The sequence below is a fragment of the Pezoporus occidentalis genome, unplaced genomic scaffold, assembly GCF_034315485.1.
Source record: "Pezoporus occidentalis ecotype Australia unplaced genomic scaffold, CSIRO_AGI_Poc_V1 ctg253, whole genome shotgun sequence".
Classification (NCBI taxonomy): domain Eukaryota; kingdom Metazoa; phylum Chordata; class Aves; order Psittaciformes; family Psittacidae; genus Pezoporus; species Pezoporus occidentalis.
In genome coordinates, this window is record NW_026914426.1 from 680,769 (window position 1) to 696,558 (window position 15,790).

Sequence of the window (15,790 nt, forward strand, 5' to 3'; positions counted from 1 at the left end):
TCAGGAGGCACTTTTGCATGTTATTGGTATATTAATCTCTTCCATCCAATAAATCAGTGATTTAAGAAAAGTCTTCTAGAAGACAGACCAAAATCCACCCCTCCCATTTCAAGTCCGATAAACGTGGAATGAAGAACTGAGGACTCTTAATACAACAAGCAGCTCTTTCAGTAAGTTCAGCAACAGTTTCTTCTTTCCTGCTCCATATTCCTTTCATTTAAACTTGATTCATTTCATGTTACAAATTACTTGGGAACAAGGAGAATTAAGTTTTTATGCTGACAGTGAAGTTGAACTGTAGTGTCTATGAACTTGTAGTGTCCTTCACAGGCATTACACATGAACTTGTAGTGTCCTTCACAGGCATCTGACATTCCTGTGTAACTTAGCTGTTTCTTATCTGAAGAGGCTGCTTTGTGCAGGGAAATCTACAGTAAACCATAATGCCCCAAACCCTTTGGCATGCTTTGCCTAGCTAGCACACAGAGTGGGATTAGTACAGTGCTCCTCCCCACAGCAGTGAGCAACTCTTAATTCTGGCATTTTAGTTTGATAGCGCAGAGGGGACAGGACAGCTCACTTCCAAAAGCTTAAGCACAGCAAACCCTCTTCCATAGCAGAAGCCACACTTCCTCTTAAAATAGGAATCATTTGTGCTACAAAAGAATCCTTTTGGAGTTAAGGCTTTTCCAGTTGCTTCCTTAGATAAGTAGGGTTTGTCCCTGTCCTCCTACAAGCCACAACTACAGTAAAGTCTTAACCATGTACCTGCAGGGAAGACTTTTAGAGAAGCACTCTGCTGAAGGGACCAGAATTCTACTACTGCCAGTTACATCAGAAGAAGGAAAAATAAAAATCAAAATCATGTTTACCACAGTTAGGAACATGCTCCCCTTCCAGCCAACCCGTTCCAGCCTAGGATTTGCTTCCTTGCTTGACCATCAGTCTATATATCTCCCTCCCCAACCCTTCCCCAACTCGGTAACTGATTAGGACATCAAGGATTGTTGCACAGCCTTCTGCAGAGATTGCCTGGTCACCAGCAGCCGTACGACTTCTTCATTCCTTTTTGTCAGCCTCTTCCTTGCTTGGTCATGGGTCACCATTGTCATATCCCAGCCATTCACCTGGGAAAAACACCTAAAATGAGGCATGTGTGTGGACTCACAGGTGTCCTGTAACTGTTCAATAGAGCTGTGTAGTAGATATACTTGTGCCATTCATCAGCTTATTTATAAGCCCCACAAACCATCCTGGAAAGCACCCAGAAGACAGCATTTCCCCCAGAAGACACTTCCCTGCAGCACACACCTAATGCTGTGTTAGTACTTGTCTCATGATGGTGTTTACCTGCATGATCTTATCTCCAATCTGGAGTCCTGCAACTTCTGCTGGGCCTCCTTCTGTTACCCTTGTTACATAGATACCCTAGGAAAAAAATAGTAAGTGTTCACTTACTAAATAAAGGACTATTAAATACTTAAGAGCCAATCAAAACCTGGAGAGGGGCTTTGGACAAGGGCCTGTAGGGACAAGACAAGGGGGAATGGCTTTAACCTGCCAGAGGGGAGACTGAGCTGAGCTCTTAGGCAGAAGCTCTTCCCTGTGAGGGTGCTGAGACGCTGGCACAGGGTGCCCAGAGAAGCTGTGGCTGCCCCATCCCTGGCAGTGTTCAAGGCCAGGTTGGACACAGGGGCTTGGAGCAAGCTGCTCTAGTGGAAGGGGTCCCTGCCTGTGGCAGGGGTTGGAACTGGATGAGCTTTAAGGTCCCTTCCAACCCACACCAGTCTGGGATTCTATGATTCTACAAAAACACTTTATTGTATGTTACAGGCTCTAGTTAAAAGCAGGTTTGTTCAGTGCTGGAAAACAGAAGAGGTGGAGAGCTAACAAACCAAATCTAGTCTGCAAATGATAACATAGCAGAGAAGTAACTTTAATAGCCAGCTATGTGAGAGGACAGAATACAGACACCAGTTGAATTAGCTGGCCGAGTTGAACATACTCGGCCTTTTGCAGATAGTGGCTATGTAAAATGAAGAGCATCTGACCTTGTCGGTCTTGTCTTCGGAGAAAGGATTCTGAGTAGGATCCTGATCAATGCCACCTCCAATGCTGAACCCCAAAATCAAATTGTCACCTTGACGAAGCTTATGTATTTCAATTCTTTGCTGTAAAGAGAAAAATAGCTGAGTGTTGTGATGAAGAAGAAATCTTGCCAACAGCAGTTGGCTACAAGCTGTTCTCAGCCCTGCCACAGAACAGCAGGATGGGAAACCACTTGCAAACTCAGCTCAGTGGTGCTCCTGCCACCATACAGCCAAGCTCCTTAACTACTCCGAGCTCTAGATACAAGGGAAAACACTAGAAACAGAGCAGGTCTCTTGAACCATGAGTCATGCCTTGCCAACCAGCAGTCACTCACCGCAAGACTCATCTTGCTCTCTGCCCACGTCCCCATGTTCCTGCCCTATCAGTGAAACAACAACCTATTATTAGGACGGTTCTTTTTCAAGATAACTTATCGGCACACTTGTAACCCAGAGGCAGGTGTTCCTTGCTGTGTCTGATGATTGCAGGCATCTGACAAACTTCGTGCATTATCCAAGTACCATATAAGCAGGTATCCCTGGTCGCTGCAGGAGGAGGACTAGGTGACCTTCAGAGGTCCCTTCCTCCCCAAACCACCCTGGGATTGTTCTCCAGCAGCTCTCAGGCACCGAGCTGCCCAGGGCGTTGCGCTCAGGATCTCCGCCTCACCGGAGCGGTCTCCCCGCCCTCAGCCCAGCGGGGAGCGGTGCCGCACACACAGCTGCGGAGCCCCTTAATTAGAGCTCCACTTCTGACCCCGCCAAGACAAAGCGGGTGCTCATCCCGCCGCTGCCGGGCAACGGTTCTCCGCACACCGGGGAACTCGCCTCCCGGCTACTTCCTCCCCCTTCCGCCAAGCACCCCCGGGACAAGCGGCGGCTGCAGCCCGTCCCCGCAGCCGAGCGGGGCTCCTCCCCGCTTCCCCACTCAAGAGCGGAGGGGCCTGCGCGTGGCTCAAGTGACGATCCCTCTATAGGCACTATCAGCCTCCGCGGCAGGGAACGCAACCATGACCGGCAGCGCTGCAGCCCGCGCCCTCCGCCCCGCTGCCAGCCGCACCAGCACCCCCGCTCCGCTCAGCAGCCCCATCTCACCACCACAGCGGTGACCGGCTGCCCCGGCACGTACGACATGACCCCACCGCCACTGCCGCCGCCCGAACAAAAGCGCCTCGCCCGGCCCCGGCCCCCGCCGCCGCCAGCCAATCGGGTGCCGCCTCGCCCTCAGCGCAGGCGGGGGAGTCAGAAGTGAGGCCGCTTTCCCGCCGTCCCGCGCGCCCAAGATGCCTGACAGGGGCTTCCGGCGGGGCGGTGCGAGGCGCCGGGGTGGCGGTAGGTTGGGCCCGGTGCGGGGAGGAGGACGAGGCGGCGGGAGGTGGCCTCAGCCCTCGCGGTAACGGGCGGTGTGCGCTGTCCTTCCGCAGGGTACGAGGCGTGACGGCAGGGCCCGGCCGAGGGGTCCCGCGGAGCATTGCGCCGCCGTGGATGAGAGGTACTGAGGGGGGGAAGGCGGGCGGGCCCCGCGGTGCTGGGGGCCGGGGGGAGGTCTTCAGCGTCGGCGGCGGCTGTTGGGCCTCCACCGCACTGCGGAGCCGAGCGGGCTCAGCGGGGCGGTGCGCAGGCAGGGCGGCCCCCGCCCGGCCCGTACAGCGCGTGTCTCCTTCCCCCCCCAGAGCCGCTGGGCGAGAGGAGCTCCGGGAGCCATGGCCGCGGTGGTGGCCAAGCGCGAGGGGCCTCAGTTCATCAGTGAGGCGGCGGTGCGGGGGAACGCCGCCATCCTGGACTATTGCAGGACGTCTGTCTCGGCATTGTCGGGCGCCACGGCGGGGATCCTCGGCCTGACCGGCCTGCACGGCTTCATCTTCTACTTCCTGGCTTCCGTCCTCCTCTCCGTGCTCTTGGTGTTAAAAGCCGGGCGGCGATGGAACAAGTACTTTAAATCCCGAAGGCCACTTTTCACGGGGGGGCTTATAGGAGGGCTCTTCACATACGTCCTGTTCTGGACTTTCCTGTACGGCATGGTTCATGTCTACTAAACAGACCAGGAGCCACGTTAGCTGCAGTGGTTTTTACTCGAGCAGGAGGACTGTTGCCAGAGCTCACCTACACAACTAGGCCAGCTTACCTTTGAAACTGTTGTCCATCGCTTGCATTGTTAATACTGTCAGTAAATTATGTCCAAGTACAAATGAAGCGGTAGCACTGTTCTAATTAAACTGAATGTGAACCACTACTTGGATGCCTCCCATGAATGTTTGTTTGGTGGTTCTGTCCCTAATTGCAGGCACAGCCCTGGGTTTTGGTTCATGTAGTTCTCTGGTTTGGATAAGACACAACAGTAACACTCCCCTCTAGATTTGCTGCCTGCCTCTACACATAAAAAAAATTAAAGTCACATGTAACAGCACTTTTAAAAGTAATCCACTGACAGATATTGCACAGTAATTTGTAATTAAGTATGTGTAAAAGTTTGGTGCATGAGTCTATTTGAGCTGCCAGTGTCAATGTTATCTTCCCCAATTGCTACATGTACAAACCGTCAGTAAATGACACTGGTTTGGATGCTCTTAACTGCACACACAAAAGTCACTAAATAACATTCTCATGAGCCTTTGCTCCTTTTTAGTGCTGTTGTATTCAATGAAACAACCAAGTAAGAGCAGCATCTTGCTACCTGCCACCTCAGTCTGTACTGAACACATGCTGGCATTGAGCTGTTCTTTGTTCTGGTGCCTTACACCTAGCAGAAACAGAAAGGAAAAGTCTGTGACTGACCACACAGGTAATATCTTTACTGCAAATCTTCTTTTGCAAACTTAATGTTTAATTGCATTGGTTACACAAGTATGTATCACAAAGAGAAGGTGGTGTGTCCCACCTACAAACCACACTGTACAGAAGAGTCTTGCAGAGCATTGCCCAAAGTGGTGGATTTTACTGCTGTGCATTAAATACGGGGGGGGGAGTGGGGGTGTTGGGGAATCAAAGAAACAAACTCCTGAGAAAGAATCTGGTTATGTTTTATTAATAGCAGTGATTGTGGGAATTGTTTTAAACAAATGGTAGAAAGAAAGGAAATATTCTAGGGAATATGGTGGGGGCTGAAGACTTAAATTCAGGAAACAGCTTTGGTCACCTAATGAGGACGTTTTGTCCCGTTGGAACATTGGTGTCAGTAGAGCACAGTCAGCTTTACATGTTTTGATGAGCTACTCAGTTTCCCTGCTTTCCTCTCATTATCAGTCACTGCCTGCTGTTACCTGCTCTGTGCTCTAAATGCCAGCTCTTAGGTGACAGTGGAGGCAGCTGGGACCCTGCCATGGCTGAACTGACCCTCCTCCTGCTGTTCCTGAGCCCAGCACAGCTCCTTGCTGCAGCTGTTGGAAGGCTTTTCCTGGTGAAGTACCATTTCTAGCCCTAATGGTTACACACACCCTACAATAAAGGTGATCGCCCTGCCATGGCCCTTGTAGAATAACGTGCTCTTGGGCTCCGAGCGCTGCTGGAATTCTGCGTTTCTCTGTACTTCCGACAGGATGAGTCCTGCTGCTTCACATCTTCTCCTGTGTGTAACACAAGTGGGAGTTGGGAGGCAGGGGATGTGTTGTATCAGCTTCAGCCCTCGGAGAGCCAGTGGTGTTTCACATCCCAGCACATGGAAGCAAAGCACAGCCTCGGGATAATACTGACTGTTGCAGGTACAGATATATCTACCAGTAGATATGAAAATGTTCACTTGGTGCCTTCTTTTTCCTTTTATAAAATCCTTTTATAAATCCATAGAAATGGCACACTCGTGCAAGCTCAGGATACCAGAGAACATCTCAGGGAAAGAAGGGCAGTCTTTAAAGGACTTTTTTCCTCTGGGAATCCCAGTAATAAGACAGTAGACCTGATGTGGGGCATCTCCACCTCCCAGTGCTGGTGTGATTCAACACCTGTAGGGTTTTCCTGGCACACGAGCCCAGCCAGCAGACTCATCGCTGTGTCTAGAGCCCACCAACCTGGTCAGGGCTCTGATTCCCATTTAGCGTAGGACTAGATAAGGATTTCCTGGAAGTGGACCTGAGGAAACAAGCAAAGGGGACAGCCAAGGCAAACAGGCTGGTTTTGTTCAGGAAGCAACATGGGTAAGAGGTTCCCAGCCAGGCCTGTTATACCTCACCACACAGGCTATTATCTGCCATACACTTAATGCCCCATTCTTTGGTTTCATGAGGCTTTAGAGCTCTTGGAGCTGGTCCAGTTCCATCCTTGGTCATTGCAGACAGTGCAAGGCCATTAAGTCCAACCATGACACAACAGCTGCCTTTGCTCCCCAGCTAATGACAGCAGTGAATTACAGAGGGAGGGAGTCACTTGTCTAAACTCATTTAGAGGAATATAATTTCCTGCAATTAGCCTGTGTTTGCCATCAATGTTTACTGTGTTCCAGTATCTCCTATTTCTAGGAGTCATAACAATAAAGCCATTACATTTATACACAAAGCCAAGCCCACTTACTTTACTTCCTCGTACTTTTTGCCTCGATAGAAGTTACTCTTTTTAATCAGATACAGCAGCACTAGGTCACAAAAGAAAGCTCCCTGCAGAGAGAAAGAATTTGTGGTTTATCTTTAGAGTAGAAGAGGAAATGTTCTGGTCTAATGAGCATTAAGGCATAACTGATAGGAGCTTTATTTTCCTTCATAGGCTGTGCAATCCTCAGGGTATTTAGACCACACAGTACATTAACAAATGCTGTTAAGACAGGACACAGACACACACCTGGCTGAGCAGTCAGAGCAGCAAAAACTACCAGAGAAGATCTAAAGCAACTGTCCTATTTTATCCTCGTAACAGTTAAATGAGGGATCTGGGTCCCAGTATGTTACTTTTAAGGAAATACATTCACTTACCGCTCCCATGAGAGCAAGCCCCGAACCAATATTGATAATAGTGGGAATGATGTTAAATTTGCCTGCCTAAAAGAGAAAAGGTCATGAAACACTCAGTGAAAGAACAACCCAAGAGACAAACTGAAGGGGGTGGTGTCACACAGAGGAAGCTACCGGTGCCCGTGGGTGTTTTGTTAGCAATAAGCATGTACAACCCTAGATTTGCAGTGGACAATCTTGGACACTAAAGGTCTGTGTGTGTCTCAGATCCAGCTGCCCATGGCTGCATTTCTGAGCTTGCCTCATCCCTGGATTAAGCTGCTTTTTCCCCCAGTACATGCATGTGGGGAGCAAGTCTCTGGGGCACATTTTCTTCTGTGGGACTTTACTGTGCGGACTCATCCACCTTCTCCTTTCATTATGCAGGGTTAGCTCCACATAGGTACATGGCAAGAGCCCTTTCCTATGACAAGCCAGAAGCTGTTCTCATCCCAGAGCTGCCTTCCCACTGAGAAACGTCCCTCACCCTTTCTCTTGGCAGGCTCTGAAATATTCCGGCCTGGGACCTCACCTTGCCATTCACCATCACATCAAAGCGGATTCCATATGCTTTAATGAGCGTCCGGTAGTCGACCCCCTCAGCATCCCGGTAATATTTGGCAAACCTGGAATACAACAGTGCTGATTTTAACTCTGTCATCTGTCACACACACACAAAAAAAACCCCACCATCTGAATTCACCTCTCTCTTCAAACAGGTCTATTCCCCTATCAAAAACAGTTTAGCTTGCCATGAGCCTAACTCCCTCCCTCCCCTCCTCTGCAAAGCAGTGTGCTTGGCTGGAGCAGCAGCTGGCACAGGCTGGTCCTGTCTCACTGCCAGCCTCCAACACCAGCATCTCAAACCAGCTCAGCCCAGCTGTGGTGCTGCATCGTATCCTCCTCTGTACTCACCTGAAGTTATACCCAGAAGAGATGGGCTTTTCTGCAAACTTGTTATCCAGACGGCTAAAAGAATAGTGAGGATTACATTCAGAAGGGGCTTTATCAAGATCACAGTTCCATTCAATCTGAATTCCTATCACACCACCCTTAACAAAAGAGAGAGACAGTGTGAGTTTAAGTTTAGTTCAATTAATGTGTCTTTAAATTTGTCAGCTCCTTGGGCAAGATTTCCCCTGGGACAAGAACGATTGCACTTCTGGTCACGGACACGTGTACACACACATCTGGATGGGCTGAGTTCATGCTTATGATATTAATCACACTACTGAATGTACAACCCTAGTGCTGCAATCCTGGGAAGAGGTTTCTCCTCCCAGGACACTGATTTCACTAATTTAAGCAGCTGTACCATAGCTCTTTTATGCAGGGGTGAAATTCACAAGTGCAGCAGCCAGCACAAAGCCTGCACTCTTCCCACCCAATGCCTCATACTGGCTACATCTTTCCCCCTGTTCTTCTCACATCAGGTTGCAGCCTGTCTGGTGCTGCAGCCCCACCACTCCATGCAGAAACATGTCCCTTTCCCTCAGGGGAAGCTTCCTGGAGTGTTCTCTGAGCAGAGGAGCCCCACTGGCCTTCCAGAGTTCTGGGTTTAAACTGATGGTGTAGTAGTGTTGAAATTGATAGAGCAGTGGTTTGAGCAGCCCCAGCTAACAATTAACTGACCTCACCATCTCCTCTGCACTACCCACATCGCCCTGGCTCCCATTCCCTGGGGACAGGATAAATGGGAACAGCTTGACTTTAAGCATCCACTGCACCTTGTACAGGAGGCAGTTTCCTGAGCAGTCAGCAGTGACTCTCCTCATGGCCACCCAGAGAGCAGTACAGCTAGCCAGGAAGACACATGAGGCGAGGGGCAATCCTACCTCTGAGGCCATTTCCTGAAAGTTGCTCCCAGCCCACTGAACGATGTTCCCCAGGAGGAAGATGGGGCAGTAAGGATGCTCCGTGCTGTAGCGGCAGCTCTTCAGGTAGGACTCATTGTTGGTTGCCAACACATTCATCCTACATGTAGGGAAGAGGGAAATCCACCTTGTCTTCCTCTTTGCTTGCCTGCACATCCTACACCACCACAGCTGCAGAGATCGGAGACTTCTCCAGCAGCCTCGTACACAGCAGAAATGGCACCTTGCCACCAACCTGGTCACCATTTGACCCTCTCCATTGCTACCCCAGGAAAGCAGTCTGCCCACAGAAATGACCTCCAGGCCAGACAGGGACTAGTCCAGCTGAGTGTAGGCTCAAGAAAGGACTCCCATGGAGCAGGCTGCCACAGTGCTCTAGGGGCACTTGGTTTTCTCAAATGAAGATGCCAGAAACGTCTAGCTAGGCCTGGGAGAACAGCAGGAACACACCTTTCTACACTTCTTTATTTTGTTCATAATGTAGCAGCAAATGCAAACAAGTTTTTTTAAGTTTGCGTTTTTGCAACCTTGTCCGGGCATTTTCATTTTTGTGGAAAAGGAGGAATATCTGGGAACAGCAGCAGCTCAGGAACTTGGCTATGCTCTCGCTGGTGGACAGGTACCCCTGTTTCAGGGGCTCTGGCACATCCTATGCTGTAGGAGACCTCATCTGGTGAGGGATGCATTATCCCAGTTGCAATCTGAGAAGCTCCAACCCCTCATTATCTCCTTGTTCCCAAACAGCCTGAAGCCAAAGGCCTTCCTCTGCACCTCAGAGGAGGGGGTAAGTGCCTTTGTATCCCAGCCCTCAGGCAGCAGAATGACAATGGAGCAAACCAAGGCTATTCATTCAGTGATGGAGAGGACAGAGGGATCTCCAAGCACCTGCACTTACTTGGAGAACTTAAACTTGGGGAAGCGGACTGAGTTTTTGATGTAAACAGTGAAGTTTTCTGCACTGGCAAGAAGTGGTTTCCTGGAAGAGAAGGGGTTGTTATCCGTCTGATGTTTGTATGCTGCCCACATCCTAAACTTCAGCTGCAGTTTTAGCCATAGCCAGATTTCACCCGTGGCTCTAGGCCAACCATAGGACCTTCCTGCACTGCCAGCAAGGAGCTGGTGAGCAGTGTGCAGGCTGAGGGGAAGCCCTGGGAGATGGAAACAGCACTGGGACCACCAGTGAGCTCAACAGGGATGAGCAGGGGGCCAGTCCTGACAAGGGGCCATGCAGAGCTCGCTCCTGTACTGGAACAGCCAACATTCAAGCAAGCATCCAAGCAGAGGGAACCCAGATATCACCCTACGTGACACACAAGCCAAGCAGCTCAAGCTTGGAAACAGCAGAGGATGGCCACATACTTGGGCTTGGATCTTTTCTCCACTGGGCACCAGGCCAATATCTCACAAGTTCCTCTGATGCTGTCCCTGTCTTTCAAACAACGGCCAGTCTTAACCCCTGCAGCACAGACAGAAAAGGTCACACAGAGCAGCCACCTCCTCCCCTTACCTACAGGGCACATGAAAATCAGATGTTTTTCACTGCCACCATGAGCCCTCCTCCCTGTTGTGAAAGGGGCTTTCAGCTGGAGCAACCACTCCCTTGTTGCTTCTCTGAGCAGCCTGGGGTGCTCTGGCCCAACCATCACAAGCTGTGAGCCAGGCAGCAGTCTTAGTAAAAGACAGTAAAGAAGAGAAAGTCCTTGCTGCTGTCTGTAGCCAGAGATCTCTGGGGTTGTAAGTGGGCTGATGCCTCTGAAGGAACATGACTCTATCAGACAGTACAGGAGGGACCCTTCCCTTACCATTGCCAGCCACCACTGCCTCCCCTGCCATGCAGTCCCCATCCTTGTAGCACAGGGCATCGGGAATTCTGTCACTCTGCAAGGAGGAAGAGAAGTGAGACCTGTGCCAGAACATGATACTCAGACAGTTAAGAAAGTGCTGCTGATGTGGGGTGAATTCTCCAGAGGGTGATGAACATGAAAAACATGCAGCTGAAGCGGTAACCGTAAGTTGTGCAAATAGCTCAGCAGCATCACACTGCCCTCACACCGAGGTTCAGCTGTGACATCCTGGTTTCGGGCTCTGCTCACTGTGCAGAGGGACAGGATGGGGAAAAAACAGGCAGGATGTCACAGTACTTCACCTCAAGAGATACCACTATCTTTTGATTTTAAGCTTTGACTCTAGAGCCAAAATTACCCTCCTCTTGGCTGCATGCTGGGTTAATGCAATCACTGGAGGACAACTGTCTCCTGAACAGACCAACTGTGCTCAGCCTTGGCCACAGTAACATGTCTTGAGACATGGAAAATTAATCTCTGCTACAACATTCCCTGGATGGCCAGTGTCCTCTTCCCACGGCCCATTCTGAACCACATCTCACAGAGGACAGTTCAGTATGATGCAGAAAGACCTCATGCCTCTGGCCCATAAGGCACATTCTGGAAGGTACTGAGCAACTTCCCATGTCATGAAGATAACAAGAGCCTGAATGTTCAGCCCTTCCCAGAATGGAGCTCTTCGAAAGTCTCCTCTATCCACAACTACACAGAGTCACTTCAAAGTTATTTTTCACGTGGCCTTTTCTGACCCTGAGCAATCACCGCTCTGGTCTCATTTCTGGCTGGGCAGGTGTCCAACACCTTCAACTAAAGTCAGCAAGGCTCTACATGATTAGTGGCTCTGGAAATTAAGAACCTCCCAGTTTTGCAGTAGCCAGGCCGATTTTCCCAAATCAGATGTTATACTACAGAGAAAAACCATTGGCCTTCCATCTTTCCTGCGGTCGTTGCTCCATGGGTGTTCTCTGCCAGTTCTTACCCCCAGTTTTGTAGGGGTCTGGGGGCCAAGGGGCTCAGTTCTTCCTACCTCAGGACACGTGGCTTGCCTCTGGTTTGGGGTCACAATCAGATTCGTCATGACAAAGAAGACATTTTCACCCTAGAATAAAGTTAAGGCAGGGTTAGAAAACCTGTTTAACTCTTAAAGTACCTGTGATAAGGAGGATGCAGTTCTCTGCAGAACAGAAGTACCCCCTTCACTCCTGATGCTTTTCAGGCTGAGATACAACAGTGCCTTTGAATATTTGTTTGGATGAGGTTGGTGTGTCTCTATGGCTTAAGGGGTTCTGCTTCGGAGACTGTGTTAATCTTGGGAGCAGGCCTGCTGAGCCTTGCCCTGTTGGCTCCTTGGTGAGAACTTGTCCTCCCTTTCCATAAGGACACAGTGCCTGACTGGGGATCAAAGGCTGCATAGCAGTGAGGAGCTGTGGTGTTTGCTCTAAGCTAAGGCCAGGCTGGCCTTTCCACCAACAACCATACCGGAAGACATCTTTCTACTGAAGGGCAGAGACAATAGTGGTGGGGTGATGCCAACCTGTGGAGGGATGACATAGTCTGCCACATCCCACAGCCTCTCCCCCAGCTCCGAGGTGTTGGTGAAGGCAACCCCCTTCAGCTTGGTGATGACAGAGCTCTGGAGGGACGTGTCTGTGTCCTGGTAGCCCTTCTTGACAATGAACACCCACCTGCAAAGAACAGAGCAGGCAGCAGCATTTGAAAGTGGGGTCAGGGAACAAGTTAGCCAGAGGAGATTGATGCCAATGCCAAAGGTCAAATCAAAGCATGCCAATGACACCAAACCCTTTGCAACTACTACTACAAATTTAGAATAAACTCTGACACAAACTGTGCTTGTCTACAGCACTGGAGGAATAGTTAATCCCAAGATCCCACATGCAGGGAAAAGTGTAATAAGTGGTCATGGGGCAAAAACACAAAGCCTCCCACCTCCCTGTCCTGTGTTACCTCAATGGAAAGGGGAAGGGCAGGGCTCCGTCTTCCTCAAGATGAAAAATACCAACAGCTTCTGCAAGTTGAAGTGAGGAGTGTGGCTGGTTTCAGATATGTGACTCTCCCATTTAAGCAGCCTGCCACGAGGCTGCCAGAACAGCACCAGACCATGGCTGGGGAGAGGCGTCTCCTGCAGGTGAGCTGAACATTGCTAACAAGAACCCATAGAGAATATTCTCAGCTGCATACAGGATCTTTCATAAAACAGTGTGATGGTATTGACCTGACTGTACCCTGGACTCTGTGCTGGTCTTCAGGCTTGTCACTAGCACACTGGAAGAGCTGCTGCCTCACTAAGCAGTCCAGGGAAAAGCTTTGCTTACTTCTTCCAGTGGAAGCAGCAAGAGCTCCTTATCACTGGGTGAAAACCCCTCTGGCTCAAATGAGATGCTTCCAGCTTCCCTACAACACTGCCAAAGTCACCTGCCAAGACAAAAAATCACCCCGACCCTTGAAGAAACTAAGGGTGCCAGGGGAGGTTTGTGAGAAGGATGCAGGTTGCATTTGCTGGTGCAGGTCCCCTTTGCAGTGCACTGACCTGGAGCACACTGCTGCATGCAGGAAGGGAAAGCAGCCATCTCAGGCTAAGCAGCACTGACACATGCTGCCCTTCACCTGCTACTTGTGACAAACTTCAACATTAACATTCCCCACATTCCCCACCTCTGTGACATTTCCTACTTTCTTGTTTTCCACCAGCCATGGAGTCACTGTAGGCAACAGTGCCAAAGGTTTGCAGAAGGCACCAGACACCTAGGGAAGGAAATAGCCAGTCTCTGAACACTCACTGGTCATGCTATATCCCCTTTGGTCAGAGGATGCGTTCTCAGTAATGTTATCTACAGGATTCCTCCTTTAGCAGCTAATACATGCCAGACTGCTGAGGCTTCCTTCTGCCCTGCTGACTAAAGCAGGCTCTGGAACTATACACCTTTCTATAAATAAACTCAGCACGTAGAAATGACTGCTATATTTAATCAGTGAAAACATGAGGCGTGAGAAAGGTGAAGGGACTCAGTGGAGGTAAAGATTTAGGAATCACATTTTGAAAATCCTCAGAAACTCAGGAAGCAATGGCACAGGCATCACATGGGTTGGATAATTCCAGGTCTGAGCCTACAAGCTGCTAAGAGTGTTGCTGTCATGTCAGTGTGACCAGCCTCTTACAGAACTGGGCCTTTTCTGAGACATGCTCTGCTATCTTCATGCCAACTCACCTTGCTCTGAAATACATGCAAGCGAGCCCACGTTCACACTGCCTCAGCCTCCACAATCCCAGCTGCTGCAGCCCACTCCAGCAAAGAAATCTGCTGCTTTGTGCTTAGTTCCCTCCCATTTAGACTAGAGCATGTCATGCAGTCATGCACACAACCCAGGTTTGCCCCAGGGCTCAGAAACTGCGGCATAAATGCCATTGTTTCTCATGAGGCAGGTGTTAAAGTTTGGCACCATTCCCGCCAAATACAGAAGGTATAAATAATGCAGTACAAAGCCATAAAGCCATTTGATCTATTTTTAACCTGACATTAATCTGGAAGGTAGAGCTGAATCTAGCCATCCTAGCAGGTTAAAATATCAGATATAATCTATTACACATTACAAAACCCAGCTGTATAACCAAGCACGACTATCTGCATCAAAACCATAAGGCAGAGCAAGCTGTCACTGTGTACAGCGTTTCCTACATTTATCTTCCTCACAACACAGTAACCAAAGGCAACTGCAGCAGTATGTGAAATGCAGAGGGATTCTTACCCCACCAGGTAAGCCAGGATGGAGAGCTGCACCACTCGATAGAGAATCCCCACCTTCTTGCTCTTCGCAATGACGTATTTCTCTGTTTTATAATCAAAAAGGGATAGAAATAAACCCTTCCAAGCCACCTGCCCCATGCTCCCGGCTTGCGCAGTGGCTGGAACAGGCAGCAGTGTTGCAGCTTGCATTATCCACACATGCTCTGCATGGAAACCTGACACACCAACCCCTTCAGAGCTATCTCCTCCCTCACAGCAGCTGCTCTCTGCTCAGACATGAGCAGCTGCACGAACACAAGATCCTTCCTCAGCTGCTTTTCAGCTCATTCAGCCTCCAGGGAAGCCCCTGCCTCAGTTTTGCTCCCAAGCTTCATTCTCTCCCCCACAGTCATAAAATGTTTATAATGAAACATCTCATAGCATTAAGTCATGTTGCAGCATGCAAGTCTTTTGCTGTTGGATATTAAAGCCTTTCTTTAACCTTTACGTGATGGCAAAGCACTTAGTTAACATGTTTAATTTCTTAAGTGTTTGCATGAGCAACGAGAACTTGAGTCCTTACCAGGGATCCGAAATACTTGCCTGGCTACTACATCTTCCCACCAAACCCCCAACTTAAGAAACTAATAAATAAATTATGTGTGTGGTTAAAGGATCAGTCACCATCATATCTCACTAAAACACATCTCACACAGCACAGCTCACTAAAACAATGAGAACTGAGCTAGGAAAACAGAGATACAGAGCATGCTGCCTGATGAAAAGCCAAAGGGAAAGGAATAGGTTAGCCCTCACTGAGATGAGTCTAATTTATTAATAGTCGGTGGTGCAAGAGATGACTCCCAGCCTAACAGAGACTCTTGCATTGTGCAACGACATGAAATGACCATTACTTAAACCGAGAGGGGTGGACACTGCCTCTGGCTAAGGAGAGAACAGAGCAAGCTCCAAGATGGAAAATGTAGTAAGCCAGGATCTCCAGCGGCTTGGCAAAAAGAGCTGGCATACCTCACTGAGAGGAGATCCATCAGCAAGCAGGGACACAAACTAGACTGTGCCCTTTCCAGGGGGTTCTTCTTGGATGTGACTGCTCACATGCTGACTCTATTAGGGCATAAAGGGTTGTACCTGGTGTAAGGTGCAGGGTTTACTGCCTTCATGCATTAGCAGCCAATTCGCTCCCACCTGAGCACCCAATTAGCTCCTACCTGAGAACCCAATTAGCTCCTGGGGTTTTGCAAGGGCTGGGAATACTCTTGAGATTCCATGGTGTGCAGCTGCAATGCAGGCTGGAACACAGAT

The 15,790-nt window shown here is 49.6% G+C and overlaps 3 protein-coding genes across 7 annotated transcripts; 1 reads left to right on the top strand and 2 right to left on the bottom strand.

Annotated features, from left to right (window-relative positions):
• Positions 1 to 789: 789 nt before the first annotated feature.
• TAX1BP3 (Tax1 binding protein 3) lies at positions 790 to 3,330 on the bottom strand. Its single transcript, XM_062623514.1, has 4 exons — positions 3,186 to 3,330; positions 2,052 to 2,171; positions 1,351 to 1,428; positions 790 to 1,127 (listed from the first exon to the last, which is right to left on the bottom strand). The coding sequence occupies exons 1-4, from the start codon at positions 3,222 to 3,224 to the stop codon at positions 990 to 992; spliced, it is 375 nt and encodes a 124-aa protein (XP_062479498.1). The 5' UTR covers positions 3,225 to 3,330; the 3' UTR covers positions 790 to 989.
• EMC6 (ER membrane protein complex subunit 6) lies at positions 3,331 to 4,323 on the top strand. 2 transcript variants are annotated; one of them, XM_062623515.1, is made up of 3 exons: positions 3,331 to 3,422; positions 3,515 to 3,582; positions 3,764 to 4,323. In XM_062623515.1, exon 3 carries the CDS (start codon positions 3,794 to 3,796, stop codon positions 4,124 to 4,126), a length of 333 nt encoding a protein of 110 aa, XP_062479499.1. In that variant the 5' UTR covers positions 3,331 to 3,422; positions 3,515 to 3,582; positions 3,764 to 3,793; the 3' UTR covers positions 4,127 to 4,323. The 2 variants fall into 2 exon arrangements, with proteins under 2 accessions (XP_062479499.1, XP_062479500.1); XM_062623516.1 differs by lacking the exon at positions 3,331 to 3,422 and having other exon boundaries at positions 3,452 to 3,582.
• A 771-nt stretch (positions 4,324 to 5,094) lies between these two features.
• Positions 5,095 to 14,743, bottom strand: P2RX5 (purinergic receptor P2X 5). 4 transcript variants are annotated; one of them, XM_062623506.1, is made up of 12 exons: positions 14,490 to 14,743; positions 12,259 to 12,409; positions 11,704 to 11,823; positions 10,683 to 10,758; positions 10,240 to 10,336; positions 9,776 to 9,856; positions 8,842 to 8,980; positions 7,922 to 8,058; positions 7,539 to 7,632; positions 6,989 to 7,054; positions 6,594 to 6,676; positions 5,095 to 6,155 (listed from the first exon to the last, which is right to left on the bottom strand). In XM_062623506.1, exons 1-12 carry the CDS (start codon positions 14,675 to 14,677, stop codon positions 6,080 to 6,082), a joined length of 1,308 nt encoding a protein of 435 aa, XP_062479490.1. In that variant the 5' UTR covers positions 14,678 to 14,743; the 3' UTR covers positions 5,095 to 6,079. The 4 variants fall into 4 exon arrangements, with proteins under 4 accessions (XP_062479490.1, XP_062479491.1, XP_062479494.1 ...); XM_062623507.1 differs by having other exon boundaries at positions 11,752 to 11,823; positions 14,490 to 14,742; XM_062623510.1 differs by lacking the exon at positions 12,259 to 12,409.
• Between the last annotated feature and the right edge of the window lie 1,047 nt (positions 14,744 to 15,790).

Excerpts from the sequence above, each read along its gene's own strand:
- P2RX5 (XM_062623506.1), bottom strand. The coding sequence starts at position 14,677 with ATGCAAGCTGCAACACTGCTGCCTGTTCCAGCCACTGCGCAAGCCGGG. Across the intron at positions 10,337-10,682 it reads GGCAGTGGTGGCTGGCAATG|GGGTTAAGACTGGCCGTTGT; the intron begins GTAAGGGAAGGG and ends TCTGTGCTGCAG. Across the intron at positions 7,055-7,538 it reads ATGTGATGGTGAATGGCAAG|GCAGGCAAATTTAACATCAT; the intron begins GTGAGGTCCCAG and ends TTTCTCTTTTAG.
- TAX1BP3 (XM_062623514.1), bottom strand. The coding sequence starts at position 3,224 with ATGTCGTACGTGCCGGGGCAGCCGGTCACCGCTGTGGTG. Across the intron at positions 1,429-2,051 it reads CCGAAGACAAGACCGACAAG|GGTATCTATGTAACAAGGGT; the intron begins GTCAGATGCTCT and ends TTTTTTTCCTAG. Across the intron at positions 1,128-1,350 it reads TTGGAGATAAGATCATGCAG|GTGAATGGCTGGGATATGAC; the intron begins GTAAACACCATC and ends TGTTTTTCCCAG.
- EMC6 (XM_062623515.1), top strand. The coding sequence starts at position 3,794 with ATGGCCGCGGTGGTGGCCAAGCGCGAGGGGCCTCAGTTCATCAGTGAG.